Source organism: Neopsephotus bourkii, unplaced genomic scaffold, assembly GCF_033783945.1.
Source record: "Neopsephotus bourkii isolate Nb327-2 ecotype Australia unplaced genomic scaffold, CSIRO-AGI_Nbou_v1 NB_1600, whole genome shotgun sequence".
In the NCBI taxonomy this organism is placed as follows: domain Eukaryota; kingdom Metazoa; phylum Chordata; class Aves; order Psittaciformes; family Psittacidae; genus Neopsephotus; species Neopsephotus bourkii.
Window position 1 is genome coordinate 4,570,713 of NW_026902076.1, and position 20,302 is coordinate 4,591,014.

The 20,302-nt window shown below is 42.4% G+C and overlaps 1 protein-coding gene across 4 annotated transcripts in view; it reads right to left on the reverse strand.

The window, feature by feature from the left end:
- Positions 1-2,574: 2,574 nt before the first annotated feature.
- The window catches only part of ADGRF5 (adhesion G protein-coupled receptor F5), a 48,943-nt gene continuing 31,215 nt past the window's right edge, over positions 2,575-20,302 (reverse strand). For 2 of the 4 annotated variants that reach the window (XM_061372303.1, XM_061372302.1), the window contains 11 exons: positions 19,706-19,870; positions 19,352-19,570; positions 18,877-19,095; positions 17,593-17,745; positions 16,168-16,364; positions 14,971-15,150; positions 12,210-13,580; positions 11,251-11,292; positions 11,093-11,152; positions 5,398-5,482; positions 2,575-3,951 (listed from right to left, as the gene is read on the reverse strand). In XM_061372303.1, coding sequence (XP_061228287.1) covers positions 3,872-3,951; positions 5,398-5,482; positions 11,093-11,152; positions 11,251-11,292; positions 12,210-13,580; positions 14,971-15,150; positions 16,168-16,364; positions 17,593-17,745; positions 18,877-19,095; positions 19,352-19,570; positions 19,706-19,870 — 2,771 coding nt within the window. In that variant the 3' untranslated portion in view covers positions 2,575-3,871. The remainder of the gene's footprint in view (positions 3,952-5,397; positions 5,483-11,092; positions 11,153-11,250; positions 11,293-12,209; positions 13,581-14,970; positions 15,151-16,167; positions 16,365-17,592; positions 17,746-18,876; positions 19,096-19,351; positions 19,571-19,705; positions 19,871-20,302) is intronic. The other 2 variants (XM_061372304.1, XM_061372305.1) reach the window with 2 other exon arrangements.

Sequence of the window (20,302 nt, forward strand, 5' to 3'; positions counted from 1 at the left end):
GGCATTTCAGACTTCAGCTTAGGCTCAGCTGCTTGCAAACAACCGCATATATCTCTGCTCCTGACTCCACTGCCAGATCTGCTGCTGTAAGACTCTAACACTTCAGAGCATCACAGTGAGACGGCTCTTGCGTGGTTGTTCCTCATCCAAGGCTGGGACTGGAAGTAGACGGTTCTCATGGACACATATTTGCTTTGCTGTTAACACAACACCTCACCTTCCCAGCATGGCTGACTGCTGCAAACACACAGTTAAACAGGGGCTCTCAGTGCAGGCCTGGCTGGCCACCAGTGCTGCAGGCTAAATGATTTGGGCAATGCTTGCAGCAGTGCTGGACCAGGGGGAAACAAGGGGCCTCTCCTGAGATCGCTGCTTCAAGTGAAGTGACTGCTGCTGCCAAGCAGCATATGGAAAAAAATCCTGCAAGCTTTCATTTGACCCACACATTGGTTTTATCTTCCATCTGCAGCTGTGGGAGATGGACTGCTGCCCAAGGAAGGGAGGGAGCTGCCTGGCCTGCCTGCAGCACAGTGGACAATGCCGACAAGAAGTGAGCAGTGTCACCCCATGCAATGCACGCACCCTTTTCAAGGAGACGGCAGCTGGGCAGAGATACACCCAGATCACATAGTTCTCTAGCACTTTCCTGTTAGAAAGCCAGGGTAAAGCACAGGATACAGCTGATGTGGTTCACCCAGACTGTGGGCAGGACAGGCAGGTGAGCAGGGACCTACCAACCATGATGCCAACACTGCCTTTCACACACAGCATTTCTTTCCTTTGTGCAGCAGCTCTATCCCCTTCCCTTGGGGCTGATTTTTTCTCCCCAGTTCAGTTAACAAAGGGAAACCTCCTTCCTGCCTGACAAAAAGCCCCAAACCTAATGTGCTGAGATGTGCGCTGTTTGTTACCCTGCAAAGGGAGGAACGATCCAAGAAGAGATTGCAGGAGGATTAGCACTACTTACCCCAAGGAAAAAGCTAAAAAGAACTTGGAAAGAGTGTTAAAGTGTTAGAAGAAATTATCCTGGGTTTTGTGTAGGTTGTTTTGTATATTTTACCCTGGTTTTCTAACAGGAAAGTACTAAGGCAATGACACGTCCATGTGTGAGTCTGCCTGTCAGCCCCATGTCATCTCAATGGCATGGAATCCTGTTAGCTGTTGAGAACCAACTTGACCTTTCCAAAACGCAGCTGTTTCCGGACATGTTTCCTGGGACAGTGTAAGGAGTCAATATGCTGGCCAGACTGCTGAGCCACCAGAAACATAATTGGTTTCATGGCCCAAACAAAAGGTACCAGAACTGCACACTTGTGAACCACGGTTCTGGGTCACATTGATTTTCACTGCCCACTCTAGTGTGGATAAAATGGTCCTGGGCTCTTTGTATTGTTTGTATTGAAGGTTCTCAAAGTCTTTAAGAAATGGAGGGTAAAATCTGAGCTTGAAGCACATATAAGAGCTGTTCAGCAACCATCACAGTCCAAAACCTCTATGCAGGGCATGAGAGAGAAGGTATGTCTGTTCTTCAGAGAACTGTATGTCACAGTCCCCTCCTTTACTATTTTTCCTGATCCGGAATATATGAGGAAGGTGTCAAGGCAGTGACTGTTCTCCATCCAATGCTATAAAAGGTGAATAATCCCTTTTAGAGATCAGTGGAACCTGGTAGGGTTTTGTTGCAAACTCAGTACCTTGCAGTTAAGCACGGAGAGGTACACGAGTGACAGACTCATCAAGAAACAATCCCCATGACTGCCCCGACTTCAAGAAGGTAGGTGAATGCAGGAGTTTGGGCTTTGGTCCAGACAAAGGGAAGGACTGGGCCAGCTGCTCAAAGCATGAGACTCCCGAGGACAGCAAGCTTTGATGAGCCCACTTCTCACCTTGCCTGGTTCTTGCTGCTGGGAAGGGTATAGTGTTGTTGCTGCCATTTGTTTTCCCTTCTTCCACCATTCAGCACTTCCTTCCACTTTTTCTTCTCTTCCCTTATATCTGATCCGTGTATAAATACAAGTGAAGCCTTGGCCCCAGGTGTTTAAGACCAGCACAGTTAATTTCTGAGCTGCTTCTCTTTCATGAATTGTCATGTCTTTTGTAATGCTGGCAAGGACCTTGCCTTTCAAGATCCACCCAAAGACAGCTTTCAGTGCCAGACAGCTCAGCATCACATTGCATCCTGATTTCTCATTCACACACAGTCAAGACACAGGCTTAGCTAAACTGGGCAGTGTGGTGAAACCTCAGGGATGAAATGTCTGCAGAGATAAAGTGGGTGTGACTGTGCCATCTATATGGACTTGTACTTCAGAGCTTATGTCCCACACGGTGGGATTGTATGATTCTGTAGCAGGTCAGTATTGCACAAGCTTATTCCAGAGTGGGTTAGATCAAATTGCTGTCCAAAGGCAAATATTGGTTGGAATAATGTGGAAAGGTCTGATTTTCAGGTTTCCACTGGCCAGGGAGTTCAAAGAGATTCTGGATTTTCAAATATTTCTTAATCTCTGTACTCAAGTTCCAGTATTATATCAACATCTTCAAGGAAAAAGAAATTCCTTTCAATATAAATAGTACATTTGATTGATGCTTGTTTATTGTTTTCAGTCATTACCTGCCCATACCAACCCATTGCACATGCCTGTAACTGTAGTCAACAGTTTCACATCCTGGTTCATCCCAAAGTCCTGGGAATGGGTTCACCACTGTTAGACATATGCCTGATTCCCCAGTGACAATATGGGGCTGTACCACTCAACAGCAGTGTTTGATAATGGCCTCAAATATAAATCTTCATGATTACACCTACTATATTTTACATTAAGATTTGTAACATCTTTGTGCACTATAAATACTTTGCAGGCTCTCTCATAGCCCTCCACTTTAGGCAGGAGTCCTGCCTTTAAAGGTATACAGGCTTGGAAATAGCTGTTTCCAAAAATGTAGTATTAGAGCAATAATTTATATAAAACCTTTCATCCTGCCTGGCACATCGTGGTTTACATTCACTGCAGAGTTGACTCTCTGAGCCCTCCAAGTGTGATGCTCCTCTGAGAGGACCCTCAAACATACAGACTTTACACAAAAGATCCTTTACATACTTAACACTACTATGCATTAGATAAATGCAGTTCCCTCTGTGGTAGAGGGCAGCAACCATCTCCCTCTTACCACATATCAAGGGAAGGACACCTATAGTTAAGGATATAAAGCTTGCATTTCTTCAAAAATAGTGCCACATGGAGCTTTCAGTAGAGAGCTTTCAGTACATTCCATCTGAAGACCATGCAGGAATCATCATGGTCTTCGTTTTACCCAAGTTAAAAGTGAAGATCTGAAAGGGACCTTCATTGTGAATCTTTAGTTCCAGAAAGTCTTAAATAGAAAGTGGAGAGCGCTATACCCTATGCACTTTCCAAACTCTTATATGAGGGCAAGAGACAAGCTATGAGGTACTCGTGTATCTATCTACACAGGCATTTGGCATCAGTCTGAGAGCTGATAGAGGAAATACTAAAACCACTGGACAACAGCTGTTTATACAGCTGCAACTCATGGCTCAGTACTGCACAGTGCTAAGCACCCTCTTAAAGGCTGAGAATTCTTCACTCCCAAATGTCTTTTTCCAGCACTTAGAGGCCTTCAAATCCCTGTCATCTCTTCTGGGATTGGCAGCCCCTGTAAAATTCCACTTCTGAAAGCTTCCCTGCCTTACACGTTAACCAGAAATGATTCTTCCAGAAGAATGCACCAAGGCAGTTTACTCAAAATGAAGCAGTCCACTTCTTGATGACTCACAGGTACTTTTTGTGTGTGTCTTGGAAAGGGCAGAGGTCCTTTCAGAGCTATGTGATTTAGCATTTGCAGTGCCTCAGTTAAGCAAAGAATATGCCTTGGAAGTGTTTTCAGAGGAAGAGCTGGATGGCTCTGAAGAAGATACTCTGTATTTTCCTGCAAAACAAAGCATAGTGGTTAGGCATAAGGACAGATAGCTTGGGATATGTTGTCACTGCAAAGCAAGGACAGTTAGACTGTCCTGATGACGCAGTTGGCTTTAACTTGGTGTGCAGCCCTGGTACTAGCTGCATTACAGCAGTACAAGCAACCACAAAAGTCAGTGTGTTTGCTGACATAGCCAGAGTATGTCAGCCTGAACTGATGATTATGCCATGGGTAGTAATTTACTCACACAAATGCAGGGACTTAGCGGTCCTCGTTGGGCATGGTTGAGACGAATCCCATCTCCCTCCTTTTGTGACCATGAGGCTCTAAACTAAGACCCAAGTGCAGAAAACCCAGGAGCAGAGTGTGGAAGAGAGTGGTAATAATCCAAGAGTCTCAGGTGACAGCAGCATGGGAGGCAGTTGTGGGCAAGTATCTTTCTTGTGGTAGGAGGCTTCTGTATCTGGTCATTGTACTCATGTAAACTTACTGTAGCAGAGTAAGAAACCAACTTCTCCTTCCATTATCTGACTCATAAACTGCATCTTAAAAAGCAGTTGCTTGCCTACATTAAATTCCTCCTTATGCCACTTTGATCAAATGTCACAATCATCTTCTCTGAGCAATGGTTGGATGCAAAGATTACACACTTACTTAGGAAAGAAATTACTCATATTTCCAGCAATGCATCTTAACAAGATAAAGTCATAACTGAAATGCTGACATCCATAAAATGACAGCCAGAGAACTTTCAAAGAGATATAGCTCCAAAGTGGTGAAGAGTACATGAACAGTAAATGAAATGAGGAGCACTGTGTCAGGATATGCTTAAGCTTAAAACAAAACTCAGTCAGTGGGTTTTAGAACTGATGAAGCATACCACTTTCCAATACTTGTTTTAGGCTTTAAACTGAAAAAGGTAGATTTAGATTAAATATTAGGGAAATTTTTCCCTGAGAGGGAGGTGAGGTGCTGGCACAGGTTGCCCAGAGAAGCTGTGGCTGACCCATCCCTGGCAGTGTTCAGGGCCAGGTTGAACAGGGCTTGGAGCAACCTGGTCTAGTGGAAGGTGTCCCTGCTTGTGGCAGGGGGTTGGGACTGGATGAGCTTTAAGGGTCCTTTCCAACCCAAACCAATCTGTGATTCTATGAATCTGTGATTCTATGATTATGCTGCTAGCATTATGCTACAATCACAATCAGTTATGCTAGTGATACCAATGGCTTACTATAGTTCCTTTGTATTAGGAGGTTAAATGCCATCTACAGATGAATGGATAGACAGATTTATAAATAAAGAAGATAGACATATAGATAAAGATAGATAGATAGATAGATAGATAGATAGATAGATAGATAGATAGATAGCTTGACAGGTAAAAGAATAGACAGCCCCTGAGAGTGAGAATGCAGGCAAAACTTTGTGCTTCAGTAGGTGAGATTTATTGTCACATACCTGTTTTCCCACATAAGTTGTTAAAGGTTCTTGAAAATGGATAGCTCATAGCAAGCATTGGTGTCACCAGGATCAGAGAGGTTGACTGTAAGAGGAAAAAAAAGCTTTTTGTCAAAAGCCTGGAACATTCTTTGCAGCCACATTGATGGGGGAAAAATATAAAACTTAGCAATAAGATGTCCAGTAGCACAAGCAGGCAACCCACCAGTGGACAAGTTAGATGTTTGAGAGGCATCAAGTTCACCCATTTTCATGTTTATGATGGCAATGAAGGAGACCAGCTTTGAAAGAAACTGCGAAGAAACAGCAGGACACAAACAACGTGTCTCTAACTACTGGCCAGGGAAGATGGGGTGGGCTCCAGAGTCTATCATCAGACATTATAGAGTTCTGGTCCCTTTTCTGGAGGAATATGTCAATTAAGGCAACCAGCAAAGCTGATTTATGTGCTTATGAATGGTCCTTGAATGCCTATAGCCTGAGACAATCAGAGGCAAATTTAACTTGGCACACTAGAGGGCATTGGAACACAACTCTCTACAGTCCAGATGGGAAAGAAGAAACGTTTGCTGCTAAAATGAAGTTTATCTTTTGGTTCTGGAATGGCTTGGGATTCCCCTAAAGTTGTGTTAAAAAGAATGTATGGAAAACGTGGGGTTTTTTTTGTTCAGTCCCTCTCTGTTCATTAGGTTGTACCATGGTGCAGAAATTAAAGCAGTTTTGTGTATTGTCACCTGTATCATAAGGTGGTAGAGGAAGATGGGATATGAATCATATCTAAAAAGTCTGATCAAAGACTTTGATCTTGCTTAATTTATTCCTTATCAGCAGAACTTCCAAGGAAATACACCAGTTCCCACTGGGGCAGCTTCCACAGTGTCAACTCGAGCTGGAAGAGTCTGAAAAGGAATTCAGAACTGAGGTCCAAGACTTGTTATCTCTACTTTATTCTGCTGGATGTGTCAGTATAAGATGGAATGAAGAAACTGACATGTTTAATGATAGCTGTATCAGTTTTTCCTGCCTTCCTTCCAGTATCCTGAGAAAAAAGAATTTTTTTCCCATAGTCAGAGTAGCATCACGTACAGCAGATGTCCTTTTCAAGTCAGAAAGAAGGAATGGTGCTGGGTTCCCAGGAGTAATCCTCCTGTAGAAAGCAATGGGATACTTGGAGTACTGGTTTAAAAAAATCCATGTGGATTATTCTGGGCAGCCTAAATGAAGAAAAATGAGTGAGAAACTGCATCTTTCCCTTTGATGCTTGGAGCACTTAAAACTTAGAGAGCTGCTCTGTCTCCTTCTGGGCCTTCAGCATGTTGCTGGAGGGGGCATGAAGAGAGGTCACTACATTAATGATATAGATGATGGGAAAAGTGCACCTTTACCAAGTCTGCAGAAGATACAAAACTGGAACGAGTGGCTGATAGATCAGATGAGTCTGCTGTCATTCAGAGGGACCTCAACAGGCTGGAGAAATGGGATGACAGGAGTCTTATGAAGTCTGACAAAGGGAAATGCAAAGTCCTCCTATCCCTCAGGAGGAACAACCCTATGCACCAGGGCATACAGGGGACATCTAACTGGAAAGAACTGAAAAGGTCCTACACCTGGATCAGAGCAACCCCAGACACAGCTACAGGTTGGGCAGAGAAGAGATTCGGAGCAGCCCTGCAGAGAAGGACTTGGGGGTGTTGGTCAATGAGAAAATGAACATGAGCCAGCTTCAGTGTGTGCTCGCAGCCCAGAAAGCCAACCGTATCCTGGGCTGCATCAAAAGGAGTGTGACCAGCAGGTTGAAGGAGGTGATCCTGCCCCTTTATTCTGTTCTCATGAGACCTCACTTGGAGTATTGTGTGCAGTTCTGGTGTCCTCAACATAAAAAGGACACAGAACTGTTGGAACAAGTCCAGAGGAGGGCCACGAGGATGATCAGGGGACTGGATCATCCCCTCCTGTTTGAAGATAGGCTGAGAAAGTTGGGGCTGTTCAGCTTGGAGAAGAGAAGGCTGCATGGAGACCTCATAGCAGCCTTCCAGTATCTGAAGGGGGCCTATAACGATGCTGGGCAGGGAGTCTTCATTAAGGACCATAGCGATAGAACAAGGGGTAATGGGTTAAAACTTAAACAGGGGAGGTTTAGGTTGGATCTAAGGAAGAAGTTCTTTACTGTAAGGGTGGTGAGGCACTGGAATGGGTTGCCCAAGGAAGCTGTGAATGCTCCATCCCTGGTGGTGTTCAAGGCCAGGTTGGGCAGACCCTTGTGTGACTTGGTTTAGTGTGATGTGTCCCTGCCCATGGCACGGGGGTTGGAACGAGACAAACTTAAAGTCCTTTCCAACCCTAACTATTCTATGATTCTATGAAAACAGAGACAGACTTTTCTCTTTGGTGCCAACTAAAAGGACAAGAGGCGGTGGGAATGAAGGCAGAGCCAGGCTTTTCTTGTTTGTGCCCAGTAAAAGGGCAAGAGGCATTGGGAACAAACAGAAATACAGGAAATCCCACTTAAGAAGAAACTTTTTCACTGTGAGGTTGTTCAAACACAGGAAAAGGCTGTGCAGAGAGATTGGGGGGTCTGTATCCTTGGAGCCACTCAAAATTCAGCTGGACATGACTCTGACCATGTTTTGAGTGAGAGGGTGGTACTAGATGATCTCCGGAGGTACTTTCCAACTTCAGCTGTTCTATGACTCCATGGAAGTTGGAGTGGTTTGAGTCAATGCTCTGAGCTGACAGTCTTATTAGATGCCTTAACTCCTTTGAGCATGTGTACCCATCTGTCTTTATTATCCTCATTTTTAGGTCTGCTTCCTAGTTCGTTAGCAATACCTGTACAGACTTTTCTAAACCCATATAATATTCAGATACCAATATAAAATTAACCTCTATTGTCATGTAAGAATGATGCTAGCATTTATCACCATTTACTTTTTCCACTATAAGTGCCAGTAGTTAGATTCTGATGCTTTCAATCCCTTACCCATCCTTGTGTGGCTTCTTTACTGAGGGATTATGAATTGCAGAAGTGTAAGGTGAAACAAGCATTTCTGGACACAGAGCTATCCATCCTCATGCAGCCATCCCAGATACAAGTATTTTATTCCTGTTGGCTGAAACTTTTCTGTATTCTGTGTCTGGGAATGTGGCACCTCTTACGCAGAAGTAGAGATGAACACACCTTTGGCATCAGCAGGAAGAGGGTAATAAACAACTCTGTAGTCCCACCATGTCTTCAACCAGCAGAGTTCTTTGTGAGGTGAATATTAGTCCATAGCCTCAGCTTGTGGCCCTCTCCTAGGGCTGTAATACATGCCCTGGGTCACTGAGGCTATTACCCCCTTGTGTGGGTATTCTGTTTTAGAGTTTTGTCAAGCCTCATTGTAAAAGCAGGCAGTTCTGTGGGTTTACTCCTTTGTGCACACTGAGAGCCTGTCTCCCAACCTCTCTAGAGGGCACCGGTTGCTTAATGTCATAAACAGAATTGCACTTGGTTGGATGCAAGTATCCTCTAGCCCAGTTGCTTCTTATCCAACATAGGCTATAGCAGAAGCCCTAGGGAAGAGTTTTATAAAAGCAATGCAGCAGTTCTCCAGAATGTTGTTTCCCCTTCTGCCTTTCAGAGATACAGGGACTTGTGGAGGCAAAAGGCAGTACTTTGGTGTTTAACAGCCTTTAATGGCCTATTAAGCTTACACAACATGAAGTAAATCAAGGCTCAGAAGGGGATACAGAGCACAGTTATTTTCTCCTCTCTCCTTCCAGTTGTGGGCAGCAACATGAGAACAAATAGACAGACACAGTCCACTAATACATGGCTCTGTGGTTGAATAGCCACAGAGCAGGTCAAAATTTTAAGGGTAAGAACCAGAGAGCATGACAAAAAAGGATGGTTGGTGTTTACTACAGGCTGCGCAATCAGAGTACTACTGATGAAACCTTCTTACTCCAGCTTGCAGGAGACATCATGCTTGCAGGCTCTTGTCCTGCTTGGGGACTTCAACCATCCTGACATCTGCTGGAAAAGTAGCATGGCGAGCTATAGGCAATCCAAGAGACTCCTGGAGTGCATTGAGAATCACTTAAACCAGGTAATAGAGAGCCCTACCAGAGCAGATGCAATACTGGACCTGATGGTCATCAGCGTAAGCAAGCTAATTGGTGATGTCAAGATTGGAGGCAGCCTGTGATGCTGTGATCATGCACTCATGGAGTTCACAGTCCTGAGGGAGATGAGACAGCCAAAGGATACAGTCAGGACTCTGAATTTTAGGAAAGCCAACTTTTAGCTCCTTAAGGAGTTAGTCAAGAGGACCCCTTGGGAAACTGACCTCAGGGACAAGGGAGTAGAATAGAGCTGGCAGGTCTTTAAGGATGCTTTCCAAAAAGCACAAGAGCTCATGATCCCCAGGTGTGAGAAATGGGGTAGGGAATGCCAGCTGGTATGGCTGAGTTGAGACCTGCTAGTCAAACTAAAGGGCAAGAAGGAAATGCACAGGCAGTGGAAGCACAGACATTGTCCTGGAAAGAGTAAAGGGACACTGCCTAGTTGTGCAGAGGTGGGATCAGGAATGCCAGGGTGTAGCTGGAGCTGAGCTTGGCAAGAGAAGCAAAGAATATCAAGGGCTTCTTTAGGTATGTCAACCAGAAGAGGAAGGTCAAAGAAAGTGTACCTCCCCTGATGTGCAAGACTAGAAAACTGATAACAACAGACAAAGAGAAGCCTGAGGTATTCAGCAACATTTTTGTCTGTCTTCACTGGCAGGCTCTTTCCCCACACCTCTCAAGTGGATGAACTGCAGGGCAAGGACTGGGGAAGCAAAGTCCCTCCCACTGTAAGTGGAGATCAAGTTTGTGATCATTTGAGGAACCTGAACATACATAGATCTATGGGACCTGAGGAGATGCATCCCAGCATCCTGAGGGAACTGGCTGAGGTAGTTGCCAAGCTACTCTCCATGGTATTTGAGAAGTCACGGCAGTCGGGTGAAGTCTCTGGTGACTGGAAAAAGAGCAATGTCACACCCATTTTAAAAAGAAAGGACCCTGGGAGCGATGGACCTTTCAGCCTCACCTCTGTGAATAGGAAGATCATGGAACAGATCTTTCTAGGAGCTATGCTAAGGCACATGGAGGACAGGGAGACGATTCGAGACAGCCAGCAGAGCTTTGCTAAGGACAAATCTTGCCAGACCAACCTAGTGGCCTTCTATGATGGAGTTACTACGTTAGTGGACAAAGGAAGTGCTATGGATGTTGTGTGCCTGGACTTCTGTAAAGCCTGCAATACAACATCCTTCTGTATAAATTGGAGAGGTATGGATTTAATGGATGGACTCTTTGGTGGGTGAGGAATTGGCTGAATGGTCACATGGAGAGGCTTCAAGTTGCAATATCTCCTTTCCTACTCATAGCTGAAGGGCATCTTCCCTGTGAAGTTCCCTTTGTATTTCCCTTAGGTTGTGAATAAATAATAGCACCACTGAAATTTTCTGTTTTCTAACTTAAAAAAATATAATTTACATTATATTTTGAGGTTTATGTCTTGTGGAATTTAGATCAAATGTCCACCAACCTTCTTCTAATTATTTACTAATTATGGGTGAAACAATGAACTTTGAAAGTGTGGATCTGCTTATGCTGATAGTATCTTTTATTCAGCAGTAACTGAAATACATTCTTAGGTCATACTTCTAACCTTTGTTTGCTGAGAACTCCATTTGGACATTGAATTCCTTTTCAGCAGGGCTTCTTGTATCTATTTGTTAGAAAAATATGATCAATTGGTAAATGCAGAATTGTGTTCGTATTCCAACAGTATTTTCATGCAACATAAAAAATAATTTGAATTCTTACCTTCTTGTCCCAGAGAGTCCCAAACACCAAAATGAATAATCCCTAGGAGACAGACAGTTACATGAAGTTTGATGATACCTTTTAATTGCAGTACTTAATAATCATGTCAAACATTGTCCACGCTGACAATTTAAATGCTGAATTTTTTGACAGAGGACATTTTTCGACAGAGGACATTTTTCTAACTGCATCTCACATAATGGAGTGTTAATATGGTAGGAGTTTTCCTGGCCTGGCCTATTTAAACTGGGTGTATATCTCTTCTGTAGAAGTGGCACAGATAGTTTTCCAGCACTAAACACATTTAGAAGAAGGCATCGCTGTGCATGGAAGACATGCCCTGCCTATGCTTCCCAGATAAGCTAGCAGTTTGGACTGAAGCATACAATTTTTATGCTGTTCTTTAGAGACAGAGTAAACATAACTACTGTGTCCTTAAGAAATCCCATTGTATTGGGATCCTACTGGCCACCTAAATATGTTGTTCTAAAAATCATACTGACTGAAAACTCTCAGTCATGTGTATTCTTTTTATCATTAGTACTATTCATCTGTTCTTGGTGACTTTTATGTTCTTTATACTAATTTCTTGAGCTTAATATGATGTCTCCAGATGCACTAAATGAAACCAGACAGCTGAAGCTTGCCCACCTGAACATAACAGGGCTATTTTCCTGATCTTCAGGAATGAAATTCTTCCCAAAGGTACTTACAAAGTTGTAAGTTATCTTTACATCAGCTTTATCTATAAGGCACATCTGTTAAGGCAGCTGGGAATATGAAATGCTGCTGAATTCCTGGAATGGGTTTTCCAAAGAGCCCTTTGGGAATAAGGGTGTGTAAGGTAAACCTGATCTCTCCTAAACTGTTTTTACTGTCTCCAAACACAGCACTACAAGAATATCATTACGTGTTAAGTGGTCATACAGTAAACAAAACCATATGTATATGCAACTCACCTGCAAAGCATTGAGAAGAGCAAAGAGGATGTGGAAGATTCGATGACTGTTTTTGATGATGGTGGCAAGACCAAATCCCCAGGTAAGGCCTAGTAGGGGTGTCAAGATGGCCACACTTTTGCCAATCTGAAACAAAGAGTTCCTCTCCTGCCTGTTTGACCTATCTCCAATAGTTGGCCTCAGTATTTTTATTATAACAACTGCAGTGATGAACAAATTCATAGCCACAATGATCAGGGCAGGTATGACAAAGGCCAAGAGAGCTTTGCTGTCCTTCCAGTTGAGCCAGCAGACATCCTTTCTGGTGTAATTGTTCCTTGGCAGTGTGACAGCAATGGTGATGGCTGCAATGGCAAAGGGGCATCCATATCCCAAACAGAATGCCACTGCTTTCTGGGAGGTCTTGCTTGTGTTATGCAAGATGAAGACCAGTCTGTAGAAAAGAATGAGGCCCAGGCTGAGCATCCAGAAAAAGACACACAGGTAGAATAAATGGATGAAGAAGGTGGCCACTAAACAGATACCTCTGCTCATCTGTTGGTTTTGGTCATTGATGGAGGCAGTGACAATGAACCAAATATCAGCAATCAGAAGTGATGTAGCTATGTTGAGTATACAGACATGGCGCATATAGGAGGTTGTGTTGTTTGTCACGTATTTCCAGACTAAAGATTCAATTATAATGCAGACCACCAGACTCAAGATTGAAATAGACAGGCCAATGTAGGTAATGTAATCTTCAAAGATTAACTGGGAGGATTTATCAGGTGACATCAGAATGGAGAATGATGTCAAGTGATTGCAGGAGCAAACGACATAACCTTCTACTTCTGTGGGGGTGCAACCATTAGTATCCCAGCCCCCTCCAGCTTTGTTGAGTGTGAAGTTCCAGAAGACACACCGGGGCATCTTTAGAGACAAGTTTTTCTTTGCAAAGGTCATATTAATATCGAACTTCTGGCTTCTGTTGCTGCTCACTGTTGTTGATAGCAGTAAACCATTCAGATACTCAGACTCATTCTGGAGCAAAATATGTCCAAGTTTTGAGTACATCACACTGACAATGGTTGAATTTTGGGTTAGAGTCTGAATCTCCATTTCATCAATGAGCACATTAACTGTGAGGTTTTCTGTACTGCGAAAGTTCTTATTATAATCCATGTTGCTGTTTTCTGTGACAACTATACCTTGTAGCTGAAGGCTGTTTGCAGAGACAGGAGGAATGGTATTATTAACTGGTTGGAGACGCAGGGAAAAATTTTCTACTGATTGAAGTAGCAAAGAACTTTTGAGTATCTCCTCTTTATTCAGGTCTTCCCAAACTTTAGCTGTAGAATCAGCAACAATGAAGTCCACTGTGGAGAGGAAATTCTGGAACAACAAAAGAATAATGTTGTTACTGAAATACCATACAGGTCACTGTTGTTTCTGATAGTAATTTCTGTGTGGTCCTAGAACTGGCTTTTGAAAAAGCCCAGCATTTTTGTATGTTGCTCAATCCATGGGGAGCCTACACTTGTTAACCCTCTGAATGATCTATTTTCAAGTTAAAGTTTCCAGAAATGGAGCTGTGTGGTGCTTTTTTTTTTTTTTTTTTCATATATATATATATATATATAAAACTTGGTATTTTTCTTCTCCATCCTTCTTTTTCTTCTTTTTCAGGGTTTGTGCTACCTTTAGTTTGTCACTTTCTATCATGTAAGGTTCTCCAACTACAAAACATCATCTCTTTGCTCAGAAGAGCAGTGCTTTTCCTCTGTACCTCACAATCAACGTTTTAAAGTATTTCTAAGATTTGCTTTGCTAATCATTTGTTGTAACATCTAATTGATTTTCCTTGCTTGATCATGGCCCCTGGAATTCACTCTCCCTAACTGTATTTCAAACTTTTTTTCTATTTCCCCTTCTACACATAGAATCATAGAATTATGGAATTGTTTTGATATTTTAAGACCAATCCAATCTCCTTGCTATGGGCAGGGAAATCCATCTTGACCTTGAACATTTCTAATGATGTGGCATCCACAACTTCTCTGGGAAACCTCTTCCTATGTCTCACCACCCTCATTGTAAAAACTTTCTTCCCTATATCCAAACCAAATCTCCCCTCTTTTAGTTTAAAACCATTGTCCCTTGTCCTGTCACTACAGGCCCTGGCAAAAAAGTCTTTCTCCGTCTTTCCCATAAACCCCCTTTAAGCACTCAAAGGCTACTACAGTAGCTCCCCAGAGCCTTCTCTCCTCCAGGCTGAACAACCCCAATTCTCTCAGCCTTTCTTCACAGGGGAGTTGTTCCAGCCCTCTGATAATTTTTGAGGCCCTCCTCTGGACCTCCTGTGAGGGGTCCATGTCTATCTTATACTGGGGAGGGAACTCCAGAGCTGTACGCAGTACTCCTGGTGGGTCTCACTAGAGCCAAATGGAGGGGGAGAATCTTGTCCTTCAACCTGCTGGCCATGCCTCTTGTTATGTAATCCAGAATACAGTTGGTTTTCTGGGCTGCAAGTGCACATTGTGTACCCATGTCCAATTTCTAGTTGCTAACAGTATCACATCCTCTCTTTCATGCACAGGCTTCTTGTCTTCATCATTTGGACCTTTTATAAAATCTTCTGTATCTTTGCTGTCATTTCATATTTGCTCTCTTAATGCTTAATACTAAGTAACTGTGGAAATTCTTCAGGGAGAACGTCATCCCCTGTGACAGAAGAGGCCAAAGGGCTTTGTAAGAATAGGTAAGACTTAAAATAAAACCTTACTTGAATAGTGAGCTCCTCTGCATCTGCTGGGATAGAGGAGATCATATCCAGGATGGTAACAATTGCGCCTAGGTTTGCAGGAGAATTGTTTATTATGTTTTGCTCCTTTCCTGTGTTTTCCTTAAGCTCCGCAAGGTAGTTAGGTAGGTTTGCTTTTGCCTCAGGACTGTTGACCAAGGACTGGAATAGAAGATAACAAACAGCACACCACATGTTTGCAATTTGCCTAGAGCTTGATCTTCCTACATAATGGCTACCCCTACAATAATAAAATAAACAGAGCCAGGGTCATTCTAGACATGCTGTTAATGTTCAACTCTCTGACCCTCCAGAACACAGCATCCTAACCTGGTCTGGGTTAATATCTAGGGTATTATGAAGAGTGGCGTCTTCATGATAGAGAACAGTCTCGTGTCTGTGCTAACTCACAGACTCCTGGAAATAAATTCCCCTCTGGTAATTTTGGGGGAAAAAATAGTTTGCCTGGGCCAAAGTATATGAGGGGGCAAAATCTAGCAAGTGACAAAAATGTATAACCGAGTAGCTGTACCTCTGCCTGGGACCTTGCTGTCCCTAATTTACTAAGATAAACATAGGAAGTATTTGATGAAAGAAAGACAATTGTTCTCATCTAACCTCACTGAGGGAATGGTCACTCTGGATGGTTTGTACAAGCAAACACCACTATGACAGGACACCTAGGTTGCAAATCAAGGCCCAGCACTTATCTGTGAAGTGTAGTGGCTGAGAGGAAATGCTAAACAGGGCCTGGGTCTGAAGTTGGGCAGTGGCCCAACTGCATCATTGTTAGTGTACTCTGCAGCATGCTTTGGGTTTGTGGCAACAGCATTCCCACCTGAGCATGGTTCAAGGGACTCTGCAGGCCAGTGACACTATGAATAAGGTCACCTGGCCAGGGGAAGAGGGTATTAATGTCTGCGGACGTTAGCCATGCAATGCCATGTGCCTTCTGGGCCAGAAAAGGGGACTTAGCCTCATGGACTTGTGCAGATATAGGTACCATTCTTTATATCTTTTAGAACATAGTTATAACTATTTGATTTTTTAATGCTTCATATATTTGATATTATTATATTATTATTATTTTATATATGCTAAGCAAAAAAAAAACCCAGCAAAAATACTTGCTCTCTTCCACTCCCACACCCCAGCCTCTAGAAAACTCGTAAATGTTACCTCAGCACTAGTCAGCAGGTTGCTTATTGGTACAGATAGACAGTCATTCCTTTCAAGCTTCCAGGACTTGCCAGAGCACTTGTAACTTTTACTGCCTCGAGTAAAACCATATGGATTATCCGACTCACAGCATGGCTTTATTAATGTGTCTCCTTCTATTCCAATCCCAAAGCTGTCTGAGCAGGAAACTTCCTTATCTGTATTGAGAAAAAGACATGGAGGTGGAAAACTAAGAAGCAGGGAGATGAGTAATTTACACCCATCAAAACTGTGACATCCTGAAGTTCAAAAGTCTTTAAATTAGTGAGGATTTCAGCTTGCTTTGTTCACTGATTATTACTTTTCAAGGTCTATGTCTTGCATTTCCAACTTTTTGTAATCATGAAATTGAAAATAAAATTTAATAAAGCTCCTTGGTTTTGAATATTGAATTAAACCAACAAACCAGTACCCAAAGTTTTAGGATTTGTCTGTTACATTGCAGGGCTAGATAGAGGTGGAGTGGGATTATATTGACTGCTATGTGAACAGTAACTCACACGAAATTTATTCTGCTGTCTCTGTGCTGCTGCAGCACTAACAGGAAATTCATTAAGACTTTGTGAGATCTCAACAGCTTTTGATGAAGAGTGAGGCCTGCTAATTGGTTTCATTTGGTTTGTAATATCAGTAAGTATCTGCTGCTTAAAGTGAATAAAGTGCCTGCAGTGAAATCTGGACAGATGCACAGATTCAAATTAGGCACCACTACTGTGGAAAACCCAAAAATTTCTACATTATGGGGATGTCCAACATTTCTTTCTTTCCAGTTAAGTATAGAAATGGAAATATTCAAACTGTGGTCAGAACTGAACATTGAAACTGGATTTAGCAAAGTTGAATTGTAATTATCCATGTGTTTAAAGTGGATATGCCCTCCCACAGGAGGACCTCCTGAACTAGGTGACTTCTTCCTGAGGCATCACAGACTTTTATCTTTGTTAAATTGTTGGAGCAAGCTGGGAGCTGCTTGACCACATTTCAAAACAGGAGATGAAGCTTGGTGGTGCACGCTGCACCATACAGAAGTAGGAACAGGAGATCTATAACTAGAACTACAACTGTAACTATAACTACAACTATGGATATAACTGTAACTATATGGATGTAGATACAAGAACTATAACTGCTTGGGAACATACTGGGGCCACTGTCAAGTACAGTGAAGACAAAACATGCTGTATAATTTTCTTTTTTTTAATTACAGCAAAATTGATATTTTCCTCTGTATTTCAAAATTTCTCATCAAATAAGGAGACAAAAAGTCTTGACTAACAAAACCTGCTCCTGTTAGGTGTCACCAGCGGTAAATCTGTCGCATCTGATTTAACAAAGATATTGGGATTTCCTATTTAAAAGCTTTAAATAGTAACATTTTTTTCTTACCAGCTATCAGGTGCAGTCTTGCACTTTCACTGTTGACTTCCTGTCCAATGCGGTTAATGAACTTGCAATGTGCTCTGAGCTCTTTTGTCATGCTGCATTCTGTTTCTGTGTAATTGCACATGTAGCAAAACAAATTTCCCTTTTTCTTTTTCTCTGTATAGAAGGATTAAGATAATACAGATTTGGGGTCAATCAGCTAGCAGACAGCAGAAAGCTTCAGGAAAATTTTCTTTTTGGTGGGTCCTAGAGAAAAAAACTTCCTTTGTGGAAAACCTTCCTTTCTGTACACTGATCTCTGTTTCTTACTTCCCGTGTAATCTGGCAGCTGTTGTGTGATCAGTACCTTTTCAAATCCTGCCCAAACCCTCCTTTACTGTTCAGGAACCAGAGTTTGCTTTAGAAACTGCTTTGGAGAATGGTTCTTCCTGCTTCTGCTTCTACCACAAGTGTTTCGTTTAGGCTAGGATACTTTTTTGCTGCTTTTGCCTGGTTCTTTGTAACTCAGGATCTGAACCACACTCCGATTGCTTTTCACTATGCCTGTGCCTGAGGGTCAATGAATGCAATATCTTTCAAAAAGATCTCAGCATTTTTCTTTGCAACCAAGGGATCCCTCAGTCTCCACCTGCTTTACAGTTCAGGCTGGGCTTACACTCCTGCATGTCTTCTGGGTTAGTTTAGGTGGGCCTTTGGTTTTGTTTTCAAATTAACTGTTTTATAACCCACTTAAAAGTTTCTAGTCTATAAAAAAATGCCAGGGAAGCTGTAGAACTGCCTAAATTTGAAGACATAGAAACCTAGGCTTTTGTGCCGTTAAAGATATGTTACCTGTATCCTTGTAGAAAACAGAACAGTTCTTTGAATTGCATTCTTAATGAGTTATTCTACATTTTTCATTAGTTAGTATATCTTGTTAAGTAATGTTTCCATGATAGTCTAAAAAAGTGGCAGTGTGGAAGATAAAAGCAAATAAATGCAGTCCAGCAATTTCTAATCTGAACAATGGTGATGATGAGCACTTCTCACTGCCTGGCAAGGCAGACCAAACATTGAATTTACCTATTTAGTATTTAACACTACATCAATGACTTCATTTGCTCTTCTGTTAATCTCAGACATGCTTCACAGTCATGGTAACCTAACCACTCTAAGGAGTACTTATGAGTTGTCCTAATAGCAGTAAGATTGAATTGGTTACAGAGACCTAACTGAAAACAAAAAGCCAAGGGACTGGGTTGTGACACATAATGCAACTAACGATTCTGCAAGTTTATGATTTCTTACCAACTTGAAGTTCATTTTGTTGAACCACAAATGTAACAGTGTAATCTTCCTTGGTGTTAGCACTTATGCAGCACTCGAGGGCTTGTTGTGTTTTGCACCTCATAGGTGCTGCAATGGGGTCTATCAGGATGTTCTGCTTCAGAGGCAAGGAAATAACCTCAATTGTCACATTGGCAGAACTCTCTGCATGCTTCTGGGACAGTGTGCAGATGTAGATACCTGAAAGGAGTGATACAAAATACACGTCTCAGTCAGTGGAATTGCATCTCAGTTTTTGCCTGGTCCTGAGCGCTAAACTGATCAAGTACAGTGCTGTTGGCAGCATCGTTTCTTACTGTCCTCCAGCAGTTTTAACTTTAACTCCTGCTTTAATTTATTGTGGCCAGACTGCACAGTGATTTGCAGGGCTAAGGGTGCTATAAATGATGGAGAAATTTCATTGCCTTTGTAGCCAATATAAACCGTGTTCACTCACCGCTCCAGTCCTGTGTGGCAGTCTTCACTGTGAGCACAGATGTAGCTGGAAATTTGCTGGCTTTGATGCATGCATCACAGTCTACTATTTTTGTGTCATTTCCAGACTGGATTTTCCAGCTGATACTCTCATAATTGCTCACATCACTTTCACATGTTAGATTGAACGCATATCCTTCTGAAACTGCTGAGTTTACACTTGAAGATATTGTTACACGGGCTAAGACAACACAAGACAGACATCACATTACTGAGAGTCACTTGCTATAATCAAATCCTTGCAAATGACATGTCCCAAAGAGACCACTTATGCATTACAGTGCTGGTGCTCTGTTACATGCTACCTGACTCTTACCTGTCCGGAAATATGTCACTCGGATGTTTTCACTGCGCCTGGCACCATATCCAGTCTGTAGCTCACATGTGTATGTAGTCACTGTACCTGACTTTTCAGGTGGGCATAGTGACTCATTGATGTTCAGCTTGTATTCAGTGCAGTTGTCACTGAAACTGGAGACTCCTAAAGAGAAATAAACATTCCTTGAAGGCTTGTGGATGTCAAAAAATACCTGGGCTTTGGAAACCACAAAGAATCAGTCCAGCTACGGAAAACCTCATGGTTTTATATGATGGCATGGCACTTTCGACACATCATTGCTGAAGTTTGTTTACATTTTTTACTCGCTTTTTCAAAGTGGTATTCCAAAGGCCTAATTGTCTGCACAGTGCTGGGCACTTACTGCCCAAATCAGTCTGAAAGCATCAACATTGCTCGGCTAGCTCAGGATAAGCCAAAATTAAGAATATTCTGGTTTGGCCTAACCTCATTATCTGAGATATTTAAGATGAGTATCTCTTTGCAACACATTTACTTGGTGCTTTATTAACTCTTTATATTTACATTATAAGCAAACCCTTGTGGAATGTTACTGGCATGTGATCTATCACAGCT